The 19,242-nt window shown below is 34.8% G+C and overlaps 1 protein-coding gene across 1 annotated transcript; it reads right to left on the bottom strand.

The window, feature by feature from the left end:
• Nucleotides 1–2,428: 2,428 nt before the first annotated feature.
• On the bottom strand, nt 2,429–15,943 carry LOC128185854 (metalloproteinase inhibitor 3-like). The gene is made up of 6 exons (XM_052855526.1): nt 15,925–15,943; nt 15,108–15,213; nt 14,326–14,426; nt 11,557–11,650; nt 7,439–7,554; nt 2,429–2,751 (listed from the first exon to the last, which is right to left on the bottom strand). Exons 1-6 carry the CDS (start codon nt 15,928–15,930, stop codon nt 2,602–2,604), a joined length of 573 nt encoding a protein of 190 aa, XP_052711486.1. The 5' UTR covers nt 15,931–15,943; the 3' UTR covers nt 2,429–2,601.
• Nucleotides 15,944–19,242: the final 3,299 nt, after the last annotated feature.

The following is a 19,242-nucleotide window of genomic DNA, read 5'->3' as shown; positions in this document are numbered from 1 at the left end:
TTGATTTTTGGAGTAATTTGATTAAATACATTCCTCAGCTGTTGTAGTAAAAGGGGGACTACTCTAACTGCAAACTGTGAAGGTTTCTTTTCTATACATGGAAAATACAATTACAAACCTGTAATGTATACGAACGAGTCATAGAACAACGAATCACAGTAAAGTTTTTAACACAAAACTCATGTAAGATGTTTGTCCGTCTGTTCATGACCGTCCGTTATTTTCATCTCTTGACCAGCATTATAACCACAGATCAGACAAAACAAGCTTAGCGAGAAAGAATTAAGAAGGCTTGAAGGTCAACAAACTAACCATCATATCTACCTTTAGGATGCTGGATGGTCAACAAACTAACCATCACATCTACCTTAAGGAGGCTGGATGGTCAACAGACTAACCATCACATCTACCTTAAGGATGCTGGATGGTCAACAAACTTACCATCACATCTACCTTAAGGAGGCTGGATGGTCAACAGACTAACCATCACATCTACCTTAAGGAGGCTGGATGGTCAACAGACTAACCATCACATCTACCTTAAGGAGGCTGGATGGTCTACAGACTAACCATCACATCTACCTTAAGGATGCTGGATGGTCAACAAACTAACCATCACATCTACCTTAAGGATGCTGGATGGTCAACAAACTAACCATCACATCTACCTTAAGGATGCTGGATTGTCAACAAACTAACCATCACATCAACCTTAAGGATGCTGGATGGTCAACAGACTAACCATCACATCAACCTTAAGGATGCTGGATGGTCAACAAACTAACCATCACATCTACCTTAAGGAGGCTGGATGGTCAACAGACTAACCATCACATCTACCTTAAGGAGGCTGGATGGTCAACAGACTAACCATCACATCAACCTTAAGGATGCTGGATGGTTAACAAACTAACCATCACATCTACCTTAAGGATGCTGGATGGTCAACAAAATAACCATCACATCTACCTTAAGGAGGCTGGATGGTCAACAGACTAACCATCACATCAACCTTAAGGATGCTGGATGGTCAACAGACTAACCATCACATCTACCTTAAGGATGCTGGATGGTCAACAAACTAACCATCACATCTACCTTAAGGAGGCTGGATGGTCAACAGACTAACCATCACATCTACCTTAAGGATGCTGGATGGTCAACAGACTAACCATCAGATCTACCTTAAGGAGGCTGGATGGTCAACAGACTAACCATCACATCTACCTTAAGGATGCTGGATGGTCAACAAACTAACCATTATATCTACCTTTAGGATGCTGGATGGTCAACAAACTAACCATCAGATTTACCTTAGGGACTAAATGGTCAACATACCTACCATCAGATCTACCTTAAGGAGGTTGGATGGTCAACAAACTAACCATCAGATTTGCCTTAGGGAGACTGGATGGTCAACAAACTAACCATCAGATCTACCTTAAGGAGGCTGGATGGTCACAAACTAAACATCAGATCTACCTTAAATCTTCAGAAATGATGTCTTTAGCTATTAACTTGGTAAAGAAAAAGTCAATATACCGGTATTTTACCCTTTAAAGTTGATCGTTTTTCCATATTTTTATATAGTCGAAAATTGGCCACGACCATTGATCTCTCTTAAGGAGACTGGATAGTCAACAAAAATCTATAAGATTTTCGATATTACAATTTTAACATATTAAAACATGCTTTAAACACCACATCTCAAAATTTTGATCATTGACCTCATATATAGTAAGTTTTATGCCAGTACAATAATGTCAATATAAGCGGTTTAGGACTTTAAATGTTTTATGTATCATTTTTTTAGTAAAATTGAATCAAAATGGGTATCAATTAATAAACTGATTGAGGAAATTCATACTGGAATATCTTGACAATTTGTTACTGAAAACCCCATGCTTTGTATCTGTTTAGATACACTGTCATTCATTAGTGGTATTTCATTTTTCTAAGAGTTTAATTTTTTTAACAATAAAGAAAAATCTCAATCATCATGCAAAATTTTGAAGAATTTTTCTTAATTTTTCAAAAAAAATATTCAAAGGTCGCAAACACAATACGTAGGACAAGACCAGTACTTTTTGATAGTAAAATATAACACACCAATCAAAGGTCTACATTATACAGTGGGTGGTTTTTCATTATCATGTGGAATTTATTTTCATTTTCAGTAAACGTCATTCTTGAGGTTTGTTAAAATGAAAGATCTTTTTCCATCCATTGGAAACCAGATTTTTGATGAACAAAGTGTCCTTCTCTATTTTGTTTCATTTTGAGAAAGCACTATGACTTCAAGTAGAAATGCAAAACTCCAAAAATATTCTATTTTTAATTTAACTAACGTACGGTCGATAAGTACTATACTAGTAGTTTTCTTTAATTGTATATTTTTTAAAAAGTTTTAAGAAAAAAAAATCTAATACATAATGCCATTTTCAGTTTATTACCATTGTCATTTCAGACGTATATGTACATGTCTTGAACACTTTAGGAATGAAATGATCTGAAACCCCACAGGCCGACCAATGAGACCCCACAGATCGACCAATGAGACCCCACAGGCTGACCAATGAAAACCAACAGGCCGACGAGGCTCTAGCACTGCCACTCGCAGTCATCCACCTGGTCACTGTATCGACACTCGGCCAGGTCCCCCAGGGCGCCGGACCCCGGGAGGCAGCGGAACCTCTCGCTGTAAACACAGCTGTTATTAGGTTTCCCCTCACCGGAATAATACCGAGGCACCTGCAATGACATCGTTACAAACCAATAGATGAAGATATCACACATATTTTTCAAATTAGATTACCGATATACATCTATGTTAGTCGAATTTTTGACTGCTGCACACTATTAATTTCTCTTATGGTCTCCAATCTTCAGCCTCAAAGTATATTTTTCATCATAAAAATGTTATTTATCCTTCAAATTATACCGAGCGCAGCGAGGATTAATGGTAACACGTATATATAAGAAAATCATTGAAAAATGAAAGTTGAATCAGGGGTACTAATGCCAAAAAAAAATTCTTCCAGCCCTGGGCGCCGCCATATTGGCAACCATTTTGTTTTTAAAAAGTTAGTTCGATCATTGATTGACTTGTACTTATCGATGTTTATTGCCCCTAAACTCGATTAAATAAGTTCCAGTGTTTCAATAGAAGGTAATTTGAATTAAAAAAAAATATAAGAGGACACCAGATAAGTTTCAATAGTGCTTCAATCAAGAAACACGACTTGTTCTATGTATGTCTTATCAAATTATCAGATGGAAAATAAAAACATTAACGTTAAGGAACTGATCTTTTAGACACTGAATAAAGTATTCAAATTTATTACAGCGGCATTCACATGAATTGAATTGATGAACAATGAAAGAAGAAATAAAAAAAATCGGAATCATGGAACTCTCTTCGGCTATTTCCGTTGAAAAAACTTCCGAAATATGACGTCATAATGTAAACTGAGCACGCGACGTGTAGTTTAACTTTGACGAATGATTTGAGTAGGCAACCATGCAGGCAGATCCTACTGTGGGCGTTTTTTAAAATAGATTTTATTATACAAAAATCAAACTGCACTGTGTTAAATCTGCGCTCGGTCCAACGGTCACACCGTTTACATATTATAAATGAAATTAATTGAATTAAAAAGAATTTTTTTTTATGGTATCCATGCATTCTACCAAGTTATTGCAAATTTAGCCACGATCAATATAATGAAATTAATATACAAGTTAAGATCAAATTAGACAAGAGATATCTGTGAGCCAATGCTCACTAGTGATACCCCCGCTCTGATGTGAATTATTTTTAAATTAGAGTAGTTGCCCTTTGAATATTGACGTCACATTGTTGAGTCTGGAGCAGAACAAATGGCAGCGTCGAAATTTGCTCAAATCTCTGCAGAGGTTTAAAATTGAATAGCAACAAAACGTTGTAAGTAATACCGAGCGCAGCGAGAGGCGGGCGTTAATGGTAACACGTATATATAAAAAAAATAATTGAAAAATGAAAGTTGAATCAGGGGTACTAAGGCCAAAAAAAATTTCTTCCAGCCATGGGCGCCGCCATATTGGCAGCCATTTTGTTTTTAAAAAGTTAATTCGATCATTGTTTGACCGGTACTTATCGATGTTTGTTGCCCCTAAACTCGATTAAAATGTTCCAGTATTTAAATAAAAGGTAATTTGAATCAAAAGAAATAAAAGAGGACACGGGATAAGTTTCAATAGTTTTTCAGTCGAGAAACACGACTAGTTCTATGTATGTCTTATCAAATTATCAGATGGAAAATAAAAACATTAATAATCAAGGAACTGGTCTTTTAGATACTGAATAAAGTATTCAATTTTATTACCGCGGCATTTATATGAATTAAATTGATAAACGAAAGAAGAAATAAAAAAGAAGTTCGGAATAACGTAACTCTCTTCGGCTATTTCCGAAGACAAAACGTGTATTACGTTTGAAACATGACGTCATAATGTAGACTGAGCACGCGACGTTTCGTTAACCTTTGGTTAATGCTTTGAGTAGGCAACCAGGCGGTTCCTACTGTGCGCATTTCAAATAAATTTCATTCTTCAAAAATCAAACTGCACCGTGTTAAATATGCGCTCGGTCCAACGGTCACGCTGTTTACATATTATGGGTGAAGCGAAGATTTTTAAAGCGTATTTGAAAAGTGGTATTGATAATTTTAAAGAGTTTAAGTGAGTTTAATTAGACGAGATGTAAGGAATCTTGTAAAGCTTTGCGTAGATCACCGCTAGGCTATTTGTGAATGAATATGTCGCTTGATAGTCCTCGGGAAAACAAAACAATTATTAGGTTAGTTACTAATTAGTTACTTCGCCTCGCCATCTATGAGATTGATCAACCCAATATATTTCCGAAGTGAGTCAGTAACTAAGCTATAGTCTGTCCCAAGATATTTTTGCCGCATATTTTCTTAAATTATTCAATATTTATAAATACCTCTTGGTTCAGACGATGTTCATTCAATAGTATGAAAAAATCCCAAGATTTCCCCTTTGAAACGCCCCCTCTAGCTTGTCGGGTATCAGTACACGGCTAAAAATAAAAAGTCTACGAGGTTTTTCCATTGCCAAGGAGATGAAGACGCCCGGATGATAACGTTGAAAAATTGCGCGAGGTGTCCCGAGTATTTCCGAATGGAGAAAAGATGTCAACATTCCCCATTATAAATCTCCGTAGGAAATCTGTTTTCGTTCCTGTGAATTTTTACGAGGGAAAAATGATAATGTGTGAATGAAGTTATCTTGGGAATTTTCCCTTTCATCGATTTTAATTGCACTTCAGTCACAAGTATGTGTATTTTTATTAAAAATCGTTCAAATATGCAGCATAAATATCTTGGGACAGACTATAATAAGTAATAATGGCATTCTTAAACAAACAGTGTGTTAAAATTTCAAGCATCTGAAATGAATAGTTGCTGAGAAAAATGCAACAAAAATGTTTGTTACGGACAGACAGACAGACCCACACAAGGGCAAAACAGTATACCCCTTCTCCTTCGGAGCGGGGGTATAAAAAACAATTCTGTCGGGGCATCGGTGGCTCGAACCCCTTTATCTACTAGGTCTCCGTGGAGCCACTTAGCCAAGCAGTTTGTTGGATAACTGAGCGTAATATCAACACTACAAGACTAATCAAACTTGTCTATATTAAAGGCAAATTTATAGCGAGCGCAGCTCGCCGGCGCGCAGCGCCGGCGCGAAGCGAGCTCTACCGGCAAGGCGTGTGTGAATAGAAAATTCGGACTAGTTGCACATTCATTCAACGGATTTTTTTGGCGTCAGTAAATCGGACCAGTAATGCATCGTTTTAATCGTCCCAGTAGTTCCCTGTAATCATGGCAATTTTTATCACTTCACACTCTCACGAGAATCAGCAAGACAAATTTAGACAGTAAAAACAATAACGATGTAAGCGACATACAGTCAATGTTACCTCTAAAGTTCACCTCAGTACACTTTCAATCAAAAATAATCGTGTGACGTCACAAACGTTTACACATTGATCCGATATATTTTTTCGGAGTCAGTAAATTTTGACCCACAATTCATAGTACCAATGGTTTCCAACCTCACGTTCCAACATCACGTTCTCCCGAGAATCAAAGTAAAACCTTTGAAAAGCTTATAAGATGTGTAATTTTAAGAACATCATGCTTTTTAAGTTAATAAAACAGTATACTTCGCATACTTTTATTTCTCAGGGGAGTTTTAAAGAGTAAGACGACACTTAACCAACGTCAGCTTTGACGTCACAATAAGCACTGATAAGGGGAAATTACTCTAATTGAAGTTATTGTAAATCTGCTGAAATGACCAAAATCCTCTCAAAATCTTGCAAAGGCTAAGATAAAGAACAGCTGACGAATAAGGACATTTCTTCAGATACAGGAAACAGTTGTAAATTGCACTAATTTGGACGAATGCTCACAAATATTTTATTCACTATAATTACGGTAATTTCCTGAAACGTAACGTTATACGTAGCAGCGCCTTTTTTTAAAGGGGGTGGGTGGGTGGATGGCAGCCTCATCCAAAAAATCTTTGCAAGCAAAAAGAAAAATAAATCATGAAAATTCTAATCCTTCAGCTCTTTAGCAGTTCAATGGTTTCTTTATTTTCACTTCCATTTATTACATGCGGGGGGGGGGGGGGGGGGGGGGACAACACCATGTTCTTTTAACATGATAAGCAAATATTTTTAAGCGTAAATTAAAAATAAAATTAAACATTAATTATTTTTTTTTAAGTGGAGGGGCAAATCCATGGTAAGTTGATTTTCTATGTATAAATTGACAAAAATGAAAAAAAAAATTTAGCATGGGGGGGAGCTCTATGATGAGTCAAGTTTTATATTTAAGTTTAAGAAAAAATGTCTACTGCAAAAAAAAAAGGGGGAAATCAATCAATCAATCAATCAATCAATCATAATCACAATCACTTTAAAAGAGGAGATGCAGTGCAATGAATATTTATATATTAAAATCTTTATTATTTAACAACATTGTATCTGAGATTAAACTATCGTTCTACATATAAATAAATAAATTATAACAAATCTTATAAACTATGAATAATGAAAATTTACTGAAAAATAGGTATGTTTTATTTTTTGGCATTCAAATTTCACGTTGTTAATTTTATTTTATTAATTTATTATAATTCATTGTTTGATCACATGCTGTGCTCGCCCCAACGGTCGCACCGTAAAACATATTAGTGCGAATAAAAAAAATTCCCAATTATTTAGAGTTATCGATCATTGCTGAGAATCGGAGGTCATTAATATCGCCAGTAATTTTGTGTGGTTTTTCCACGTCAAAAATACAAATTTAAATCAACTCATATGGTAGATTGAAGAAGTAGACAGGTCAAAAAATGTCATCCATACCTTACATCTACAGTCATAGTAGGTTTCTAAGGGAAACACCCAGTCGGGGAAATTCAGAGGCAACTTGCTCACCAGATCACAATACCGGAGCAGCAGAGCCCCTCCAGATAAATTGCCTACAATACACAGCACTTGTTAGTCATTAAGGTTTACTAGTGGACGCATAGACGCCTATTCCATTTTTTAAACAATACAAATTCAATGTATTTAGTTTTAATCACGTCTCCCCCACCCCAGAAAAAAACCCCAAAAGGATGAAACAAACATACAAGGCAAGCCAAAAAAAAAAAAACGAAAAGAAAAGAAAACTAGAGCAGAGCTCGTGGCAAAGCCACGAGTAGGTCTTCCGTTGTTGCTGCGCGTTGAAAATATATGTGATATGGTGTCAAACGATCATAATGACTAAACTTTCAGTTCTGCTTTTGTTATAAAAACGTGTTGTGATTGAAAGCCTGTATATAAAACATGTTTTGAAAAAGAAAGGAAGAAAATATTTTAGGAAAACTATTTGTCGAACACAGTTTGTATAATCGTTTCAAAAATTCTTTAAAAATGAGATGTTAAATGGCGAGTTAAAATTTTCAAAGGGTAGCAAGCATTGTTATAAACAGTATGTACTCATGATTCATGTCAGGAATTGTATTTTTTTTTAAACCGAACACGCTTACAAAACACGTAACCTTTTCTCTAAGATAACTTCTTTATTTAAATCTTTCTAAATTTTTGAAGACTATATGCAAGTTTAGAATAGTTACGTGCTGACAAAATTTAGTTATTAGTCAAAATTGATGGCATCTCTGAACTTTTCTATAAGGAAACGTGTGTCGTCTGATATTGTTTAATGATACGAGTAGACTTGGACATTTAAAATAATATATAATCAGCTAAAAAAAAAGATCAGCGGGAGAATTTATGCAAAAGCGAGCATCTAAATTGTACACCAGATGGTGCTGTTTCATAGAGACACCGCTATGTAACGTGAATTAAATAACCTCATTTACAGAAATGAATATCACATCTCTAAACGATGTAATAATATGTAAAATCATTATTTTTATGTCAGTGGGTTGATTTATAAAATTGAAAATAAAAACTTCAATTGCGCTTGCGTAAATTGGAATTCTGGGAAGGAATTAGACAGTCCATGTTAGAGAAATTCGAAGAAGTTATGAAACTGGTCAGTTTTTAGATCAAACTGCGCATTGATGTATTAAAATACTATCATGTGTATCGTCTGTAGCCACGGTCCGGAATCCGTATGTGCAGTCATACATTGTATGTATATTGATACACCGTTACCTCCTCACCTACAGCTATACAAATGAGGGTGCAACCTTCATTTACACATGCATAGTATTATAGTTTTGGAAACTATTTATCTTGTATTTTAATATATTGGGTATTCATTGTTCACCTAAAATTAGTATTCTACTAGCTGGCTGTAGCTAACCTTGTAAGTAAATTAAGTTGCATTACAACCTCATAATACACAACTTCAATTAAAAGGTTGTAACATTTTCTCCTCAATGTGTCAAAGTTTGACTTCCAACTTTCAATTATAATATATTATGAATTATTCTGTTCATACCGAAGTTTAGCATGGTCAACAGGTTGATTTATTAGCCACATTCTCAGGTAAGAATTTCACATCTTTAATGTGAAGATGATTGACGTCTTATTGTTAATAAAAGCACCGTCCAACTGTTACTCAATTACAAATGTTCTGAGTTGTGTGCGCTAAAGCGACACAAGATTTTCGGTCGCATGTGGCGATTGAATTAACACAGACTGACCGAATAAACAAACGGGTGGGAAAGTGAAACACGTTGAGGAGGAAATGTTACACATAAGAAGAAGTCGCCAAAAATGATTTTCGACATATCTGGATATCTTTTCGCCAATTTAAAAAAAATACAGCGCGAGCACTTGTCAGCGGGGCGGGAGGAGGGGGGCACGCAGCAATGAGTTCGCTTCCACACTCAAACGAACAACCATGTATTAGACAAAATGCAGAGTGATTAATATGTGACCGATAGAATCTAATCTTAAGTTGTTCAAAACTCAATATTGAATATTCTTTCAAATAATCATCAAATGCCTCAATTTAGGACAATTCAGGACATTCATTTATCGTGCTAGCACCTACCGCAAACATGTAACATTTGATTATAATATGAGTACCTTTTACTCTATCGTATAATTAAATCAATGCTTAATCAGCTTTACAAGTAAAATAAATTTATCTTTACATCTTAAACCTAAATAATAGTTAAAACATAATAAATATAGTTCTGTCCGTGCAAAATATGAAACATGAATGCGTGATAAGGTACATGTAGAAGAACACGAGCCGACCGCGGATCACTCGTCCACTCGCGCTGGATCTCCTCGGCCATGTGCAAGGGATGATCATCATTTGATATTTCAGGGGGGGGGGGGGTAAAAATGTTAGATATACAAACCAACCATTAATTTATTTCTGACGATGTTTCCGATTTGGAGTAATATCGTTCATTAATATTCATTTTCAATCAAATGTTTAATTAAATAAATACAAGATGGACAAACTTTTATAACATAAAATTAAAACAGTTCTTGTATTTACGACTATATAAACTCAAACACGTTCATATTCATCTAAGTGTGCGTCGCGGTGTGCGAATCTTGTGTATGAGATAACCGCTTACCGCTAGGTAGTGCAGCCGTGGCTGATCTCCTCAGCCGTGGACGAAGGATAGATTACGTAAAGGTACAACGCGCAGACACGCGCAGTTCGGAACCTAGGACGATTTGTAAAGTTTGCAGTATAATGACCATATTCTATCAAATAAAAGTTCTTTATTTTAAACTTAAACCCCACAATTGATCTATGTCTGATATTGCTTTAGATGAGAATGACATGGCTTTTATTAATTAACTGAACAATTTCTTAATTAACACCGAATCGTTTAGTCCATAAACTAAACTTATGTGTAATCAAAACTAAAACAATTCTTGAGTTCGCGGCTAAATAAACTCGTATATGAGAGACGCAACTCTCGTGTATTAGATAACCGCGACCGCTAGGTAGCCCAGCCGCGACCATGGTGACCGATTTTCTCGGCCCCGGGTGATGTAGAGTTTCGTTAACTTGCCGAAATTGCCGCGAGTACTGGTCAACACGTATTACCTTTTCCATCACATTATGCAATACCCGAACACAAAAACAGTTTAATGAGATCAATAAAGTCACAAACAACATTTTTTGCAGCGACGCCCATATCGAAAAATTTACCGTTTTAGAGTTATGAAGTGAAGAGTTTTAAGGGTTCTAGACCCCTCATTTTAGGGGCTAGCCCCTTTTTTATGGTATCAAATGAAAGCTCTTAAAAATCTGCACAACTTTTGTTCTATATGTGTCTAGAAAAAATTTACAACTAAAAAGTTATTGAGCAAAGATATAAGCAAAATTTAACATTTTTTGAAACATAAATTTCTATGTAATTTTTTAAGGAGTAAACGTGGGTTAATCAAACATATAAAACTAGGAGGACAACGTTCAAGATGTCTACATTAAAGATTTGTAAATTAAAACTACTTGCTACGGATCAACTCGGAGCCTTTGCAGGTACACGAGACCCATTAAAAAAATGTTCAAAGGGGAATAACTCAAAACCGGAAGTAGCGATTTCACAAGTTTTTGTGCTATAGTAAGCTATTATCATTTTCAATAAACCCTGAAAGTTTTGATAAAATCTAATGACAAACAAGCGAGATATTACAGTTTAAAGAAACGTCTAGAAGAAAAAGAAGAAGAAAAATAATAATGAAGAATTTCCAACAGAATCAGTACAAGGTCTTCCGTTGGAAACGGAAGACCTTAAAAACCCCCTAAATCCCAGCATTTTGTTGGTTTTTTTTTTTGTTGAATTTATTTATGTTGACATCTTGCAACTGTAAAACACAACAGTCTGATTAAGTTCATCAATATTGCTATAAGAAACGATGCATTACGCATCGTTTAACAGGTAAATAGCACATCGTTTAACACGTAGATAGCACATCGTTTAACAGGTAGATAACACATCGTTTAACAGGTAGATAACATACCGTTTACGTTTAACAGGTAAATAACGCACCGTTTAACAGGTAGACCTTGTTTACGTCCAGGTCAGCACCACATGCACTTTCGGGTCCCTCAGAATAAACCCTAAAGGTACCCTCAGCAACGTCCTGTGTCAATATAATTAAATGAATCAAGAATTTACTATTTTCCGAAGATGATAAGTGTGTTTTATACTTTCATGTTAAATACTGAAATCTGATTGGTTTAGATGCAGTTTATAATTCGTTCTATAACCTTCAGCGTTAGCACCACACTTGGCAAAGTGTAACAATATACAATTATTGCTGTTTTTGAGATCAATACGATGATTTAGCTACCGAAAAGTACAATTTTCACCGGACCGGAGGGTAGCTAAATCATCGTATTGACTGTAAAAAACAGCAATAATTATTTATTATATGATTCAGCGACGAATTGATACAGACATTTAAGAAATAAACAGCGTTATTTAGTGAACATGGCGTTATGAATAGCAATTGCTCTGTTGACATATTCCATGATGCGCGCTAGCGCATCATGGAAAATATGCCAGCAGAGCAGTTGCTATTCATAACACCATGTTCACTAAATAATCGTTGTTTATTACTTGTATTTGCATTTTACCACTCGCAAATACCCTGTATTAGCCTAGACCTTGACATTTAGCTATTACATCAAAAGTAAACATTCAGACTGTAATGTATCTTTTTAATACACATATATTTGTTAACAGAATCAATGATATGTTATAACAGTAATTCCTTTAAAATGATATCAAAAACATGTTTTATTGTTATACTTTTATGTTAAATACTGAAATCTGATTGGTTTAGACGCAGTTAATAATATTTTCTATTACCCTCAGCGTTAGTAACGCACTTAGCAACGGGTAACATTAAAAAATGTTACATGCGCGAAAATTATGCGCGTACGGTTCGCTGTAGAATTCACGTTATTCCTATATAAAAGCAGTAAAATTTTCTTAAAAATTAAAACATTCAGTATAACAAAATAAATAGTGCCTGTTTGGGAGGATAACAGTTGAAATTGACACCCCTCGAAAACCATTGTCAACCTCCGCTTCGCGTCGGTTGACAATGGTTTTCTCGGGGTGTCAATTTCAACTGTTACCCTCCCAAACAGGCACTATTTATATAATATTACATGTAAATACGTCAATTTTGATGGAGTTGGAGAAAAACACAAGATGTATCGTACAGTGGTTTAAATCTATAACGTCATGGAAAAGTATACCGGCATATAACGTTACACCTTTATGACGTCATAGTATACTGACAGAGCAATTGCGATTATAGAGAATACTTGCAGCTCCTCTGTATGGGCTTACAGTGGGAAAGAACAATGGAAATGCAAATATATCAAATTGCGTGTTATCAAGATTTTAGTATGAAGCTTTTAGTATGAAACCATAGCTGAACAAAATGAGAAACGCGGTATTTCATTAGACAATCTATTTTTAGTCCCATGTAGAGAAAATCAAATGTTATATTGACGTCCTAGGTCACGTGCAGGTGAATATAACGTTCTTTTTTTTTTTGATGGTTAGATACGAGCCATTCAGAGAGCTAGGAATTAATCAGTCATATAATAATATATAAATAGTGCCTGTTTGGGAGGGTAACGGTTAAAATTGACACCCCTAGAAAACCATTGTCAACCTCCGCTTCGCGTCGGTTAACAATGGTTTTCTCGGGTGTCAATTTCAACAGTTACCCCCCCCCCCCCCAAACAGGCACTATTTTTTATTATACTGAATGTCTTAATTGTAAAGAAAAATTTATTTCTTTTATACAAAAATAAAGTGAATTCTACGGCGAACGCGCATAATTTACGCGCATGTAACAATTCGTTGTTACCCGTTGCCAAGGGTGTTGTTAACGCTGAGGGTAAGAGAACGGATTACTAACTTCGTCTAAACCAATCAGATTTCAGTATTTAACTCGAAAGTATAATTAAACGAATAGTTACATGCACATAAATTATGTGCATACGGTATATAGTTTACAAAATTGTAACAGTTTTCAAAAGTATTAAAATTAACATTGGCCATGAAAAATTCCTATTTGATAATTTACTAATATGAGATTTTTCTACAGAATTTCCCCTAGATTTTAAAGCTTTATTTTATTTAGGGTCTAAGACTCAAAGATTGAATTATATTTTGAGAAAATTCTTCATTTGTGAACGGATATTTCGTGGACTAGTATGATTTTTATGGGCATCGCACGTTGCGAGTGGCACCCCATCTCCAAATAAAATCGTACGTGACACCTACGACTGACACGTCAAACGTTCGTTTGTTTTACGATGTACGTGCATTCACATTGCTACATGTATTTTCCTGTCCTACGATCCGCCACCTCAGCCAGGACTGGCAAAACCGACAGCACACGCACGGCCAATTGTACCCAAGGCCTAAGAGTCCGCAGGAAAACCGTGGTGGTTTTGGCAAGTCCAACAGCCATTGCTCCTTCTTACGTGAAGAGAGCGTCTTTGAAAAATCTCAAGATTATCGTGCTATTTTCGCAAGACGGCCAACAGACCACCACCCATAGATGTACGTGTACAACTACAGTGTACTCGTGATTAGGGCTACAGATTAATCGTACACAGAATCTTCACGCACCGCTGTGACTTGCAAATCCCTACTTTATATACAAAACCCCAAAACACTTTAAATTTTAGCATCCACAATACAAGTTAGAGTACTACATGCAGAGCGTATAAAACCCAACAATATAATGAAACAAATAAGGTGTATAGAATAATAAAAAATACCTACCCCTTTATAGACATGCGATACCTCCACATCGTAGAACTGTTCCGCTGTAATACCAGGGATCCCTTCACCATAGGCCATGTTTGTTACTTTAGCAATGATGGCTAAGAAAAAAACCCGCATGGAAGAAACACATAATCTAAAGAATCTGGATTATCTCAACGTCAAGAGTCCTGAAGTTTAACAATTTGTAAAACTATATATTTGATGAGTATAACAATGACGATCTAAAGCAGAATTACAAACATTCACTATCAAGTAAACACAGTGACTGTAAAATATAGGTTACATATATTGTTATCTAAGACGATAAATTTCACGAGCAAGTATTGATTTTAATAATTTCATTGGGACATCTGGTATGGGAACAATAAATACATACATTATATCCACAAAATTTGTAATATTTACATTTTCATTGCCTGTGATAACACTACGAATTGATTTTGCAATGTACAGTCCAATACATTCAAATGACGTATTGTTCAGGTGAAAGAGCGAGTTTTGCATAATAAAAAGAAATGAAAATCATATAAATATGTCCAAATTCTAATTTAAATCGTCCAATTGCTGAAAATAACGTAAATATAAGCAATAAGGAATCACACTTTGAATATTAGGAGGTGATAATTTGGGTCGTGACGTGATCAAACCTTTCATAAAGCCCTTTGGGCCTTATTGTATTTGACCATGCCCCTACCAAAGGTGTCACCTCATTATACTCAAACAATGATTTCTTATTCCTTAAATAGTGCTTGGTTTACATACATTTTGTAAAAGCTTACCGACTGTGGATTTACAGTATAAATCTTGGGGATCCCCTGGAAAGCAGCTACATCCAAATGTCCCATAGATGCAGACCAACGTTACAGTCAATGAGAGAAACCACGACTTAAAAAAAAACCCAAAAGCAATCAAATTGTATCGTACGTCTAATCACTCTGTTACTAAAAAGGAGAAGGGGAGTGGGGGTGGGGATGAGATAACTATTATCTAAAACATGAATGTTTGATAATAAAGCACATGTAATCATAAGAAAACATGCAACATAGTCACTGAAATAGAATTGGAATGAATCAATGAATAAAGCATTTAAGAATTACAAATGGTTACCTCACCTTCATAAAACAACGCTTATAATGTTTTATAAAATCCATTCAGTATTAGAACAATTAACCAACCTTTTTCGCGTTTTATTGAATACGAAAAATTGTAAAAAGTTATATTTAACAACGCAAAAAATGAACCATACCAAATAAAAGGGAACCAGGGAAAATGCAAGTAAAACGATTTATTTCATTTTCTTCTATGAGTTATGGGGAAAACTTAACGAAATCAAAGTAAACACAAAGAGGGAAAACGTGATATTAATATGAAATATTGGAGTAAAAACATAACACACCTCAACCACTGAACCCCCCCCCCAAAAAATATATATATATATATATATATATATATATATATATATATATATATATATATATATATATATATATATATATATATAATAAAAGAAAATTAAATCAATCAAAACCCGAAATCACAAAAAACCATACATTCAAATTCGGAAAATGGTGGGTAAATTGTAGCTTACTCGCATACCTTCATATTTCTGTTAGGCTTTGGAAATGGCGAAATGTGTTTATATACAATCCAACGCCTTAATTATCAAGGGATAATTGCATGCGATCACTCTAATTTCCACGTTTATGAGCAGATGCGTTGGAAATTGTAGTACAAACTTAAAATTATGCGCGCTTGAAAGGGGTATTCGAAATGTCATATATCAAATAATTAATCGTTTATTTTCAATTAATTTTCAGATATTTCATATGGAACATAAAGAACCATACATTCAAATTCGTAAAATGGTTGGTAAATTGTAGCTTACTCGCCTGCCTTCATATTTCTGTTAGGCTTTGGAAATCTATAAAGTCCAATGGCGAAACGTGTTTATATAGAACCCAACGCTTTAATTATCAAGGGATAATTGCATGCGATCACTCTAATCTCCACGTTATGAACAGATGCGTTGGAAATTGTAGTACACATTTAAAGTTATGCGCACTTGATAGGGGTATTCGAAATGTCATATATCAAATAATTAATAGTTTATTTTCAATTTATCTTCAGATATTTGATATGGAACATATTGTGTACACGACTTTAAAGGAATTTCTATCAAAAAAGCGTCAACTACCCCGGGGGTCTAAATCGGGGGGAGGGGGCCTGGGTCCTGTCCTTAGGCAGCTGAGTGTGTAGATGGTCTATGTGGAATGTTTTCTTTCATTTCTGCACATTAACGACAAGGGATAAAGAAAACTGTTATATGAAATGAATCTGTATGATTAATGCGTATACATATCATGGTTACATCATTTGGGATGGACAGTTAAATCGATACGATACGTTATTTATCTTATTTGTGTGTGTGTGTGTGTGTGTGTGTGTGTGTGTGTGTGTGTGATTTTACAGACGCCTGCAAAACCACGTGCCCCACTTGTCACATGATCGGGGGTCCACCAAGCCAGGCAACCTGTATGATAATAACCTGATGTTATGATAATTTGTTTGCACACACCGTTGCAGTTATAAGACCACATCTTTCAAAAAATAATGATTCAATGCTTTTATTTACGTTTTTAAACATTTATTTCCTTCCAGCAAATGTGATTTGTTTTTAAAAAGCTCGGACTTTTCCAACGAGTAATGCGAAATTAACGGAAGAGCTATTGGAACAGCCAAATTATGCTGACAAAAATAGTGCACAGCGTTTTAAATTCTAATAAAACATTTTCATTTTCTTTCTGTGATTTAATGAATTTACTTTAGGTACACTAAGAAATTATTCATTTGAATTCATTTAACCGTCAAAATATATTTACATCAATGAAATATTATTAAGCGTAAGTATAATATCAGGTAGTGATCCGGTTTGAAGTCGCGAGAAGAGTCAGTTCATGTTCTTCGAAAAATACTGAAGGAATACTAAATGTACTCCTACGCACCAGATTTGGTGATTGGGTCTTCTGTGTTATGCGTTAATATCACTCAAATCAACTACTGCAATTTAATAGAGGGAAAGAAAGTAAATGTAAATATTTGATTATACATACTTCAGCTAATATAGTAAAAGGGAGACTACTCTAACTGCATGCAGTGAAAGTTTCTTTTGGATGCATGAAAAATACAATATCATATTTACATCTACCGAGTGTGATTTCCTCCATTTCTTACAGAAACTTATAGTTAATTTATAGCTCTATAGAAACTAACAGGACTAAAACATACACGCCCCGTTAGTCGAAACCTACATCGACATCAGAAAAATCAGGGACTGAACGAAATCATCCTGATGATGTCAGACTCCAATTCCCATTGGAGACGATTTGGCTGTTTCTTTGTAGTCATATTTTTACAATCAGTTTATTATTTATTCAAAGAAAGATGTAAATATAAAAAATAAAATGCTTTCATGGATGATGTATACGGATCATAAAGGTAGCCATCATTTGCAAAAAAAAAATAACTGCAATGTCGCCACTTTCATATCCCGAATGTATCACCAAAGAAAGCAATTTATTGTTTGAATAAATCTATAATGCGTTAGGAATTTTCCTATGCATGGAAAATGCAATATTATAAACCAGTAATAGATATAGACGAGTAAATTACTAATTTACATTGAAGAACAAACCACATTAAAATTTCAAACACAAAACTGGTGTGAATCATTTTGTCCGTGATCGTCCATTATTTTCATGTCTCTTGCGGACTACTCAACCAGTAGTAACCACCGACCAGAAAAAACAAGCTCGGCGGGAAAATGTTAAGGAGCCTGGCAGGTCAACAAATAATCCTCAGCTTTACATTTGGATTTTAGATACTATATTTCTAACCATAAATTAGTTTAGTAAAGAAAACATTCTAATATTTCAGCTTTTAATATTATACATTAAAATTCCTATATATTAATACAGATCTTCTTTCTTAAGGAGACTAATATAGTCTAAAACAGTTTGGCAGGACAATAATAACAATAAAAACTAAGATTTTTATTTGTTAGTCAATATAATTTTGTTTTATTTTCTTTTGGTTTTATTGCATGCGCTTATATTCAAGATAATCATTTGACACGCAATGACGCATTTAATGCAAAAATATTAAAAATGCTGAAAACACAATATCTCAAAATTTTCATCTTTGACAGCAGAGTCAATATGAATGGCTAAGGACTTGAAATGTTTTTATGTAACGTCATCCCCCCCCCCCTTTATAAGGGAGGGGGGGGGGGGATTAAATAAAAAAAAATCATAAAAGGCTGAAAATTAAAAAAAAACTGATAGAGGAAACTCATCCCGAAATATTTTTAAAAATCATTTATGAAAACCTAATGCTTTGTATCTGTTTAGATACACTGCCATCTCCTAGCTGTATATCATTTTAAACAGTTTTGTTTTTTAACAATAAAGAAAGTTCTCGCATCACAACCGGTGTGAGATCGGTTTGTCCGGTGTGAGACAGCAGTGTGAGATTTTTCTGTCTTACACTGTGTATTACTATGCTGTTTTAAATCGTAAACAAACATTGTCTGCTGTAGGGAAATGCAAAATGGTGCATTGAGATTATCCATTAGGTAATTGTGTTGATAAATTAATTACAATTTATCATATTTTTAATCAGAAGACTGTTGTATGCTCTCATTTTGACTTGCACTATTTGAAGCACGCGGAGGGAAAAACCGAAAGTAATCTTTTGAACATCATACAGAAAGTTGTCAAGCATTTTTAAGGTAAAATAATGCGAAAAAAAATAATCATTCATTATATACTCGTGTGGGATAGTGAAATTCCACCGAGGGGACAAGATTCACGGTCTAGGACGAGGCTCTCACACTCGTAATAATGAAAGATTCTATTA

This window comes from Crassostrea angulata, chromosome 5 (assembly GCF_025612915.1).
Source record: "Crassostrea angulata isolate pt1a10 chromosome 5, ASM2561291v2, whole genome shotgun sequence".
NCBI lineage: Eukaryota > Metazoa > Mollusca > Bivalvia > Ostreida > Ostreidae > Magallana > Magallana angulata.
The sequence above is the reverse complement of the archived record's forward strand: the minus strand, read 5'-3'. Positions and strand labels throughout refer to the sequence as shown.

Coding starts and splice junctions, on each gene's coding strand:
- LOC128185854 (XM_052855526.1), bottom strand. Junction 7,555..11,556: donor CAAGGTCTACCTGTTAAACG/GTGCGTTATTTA, acceptor TGTGTATTGTAG/GCAATTTATCTGGAGGGGCT. Junction 2,752..7,438: donor ACTATGACTGTAGATGTAAG/GTATGGATGACA, acceptor ATGTCATTGCAG/GTGCCTCGGTATTATTCCGG.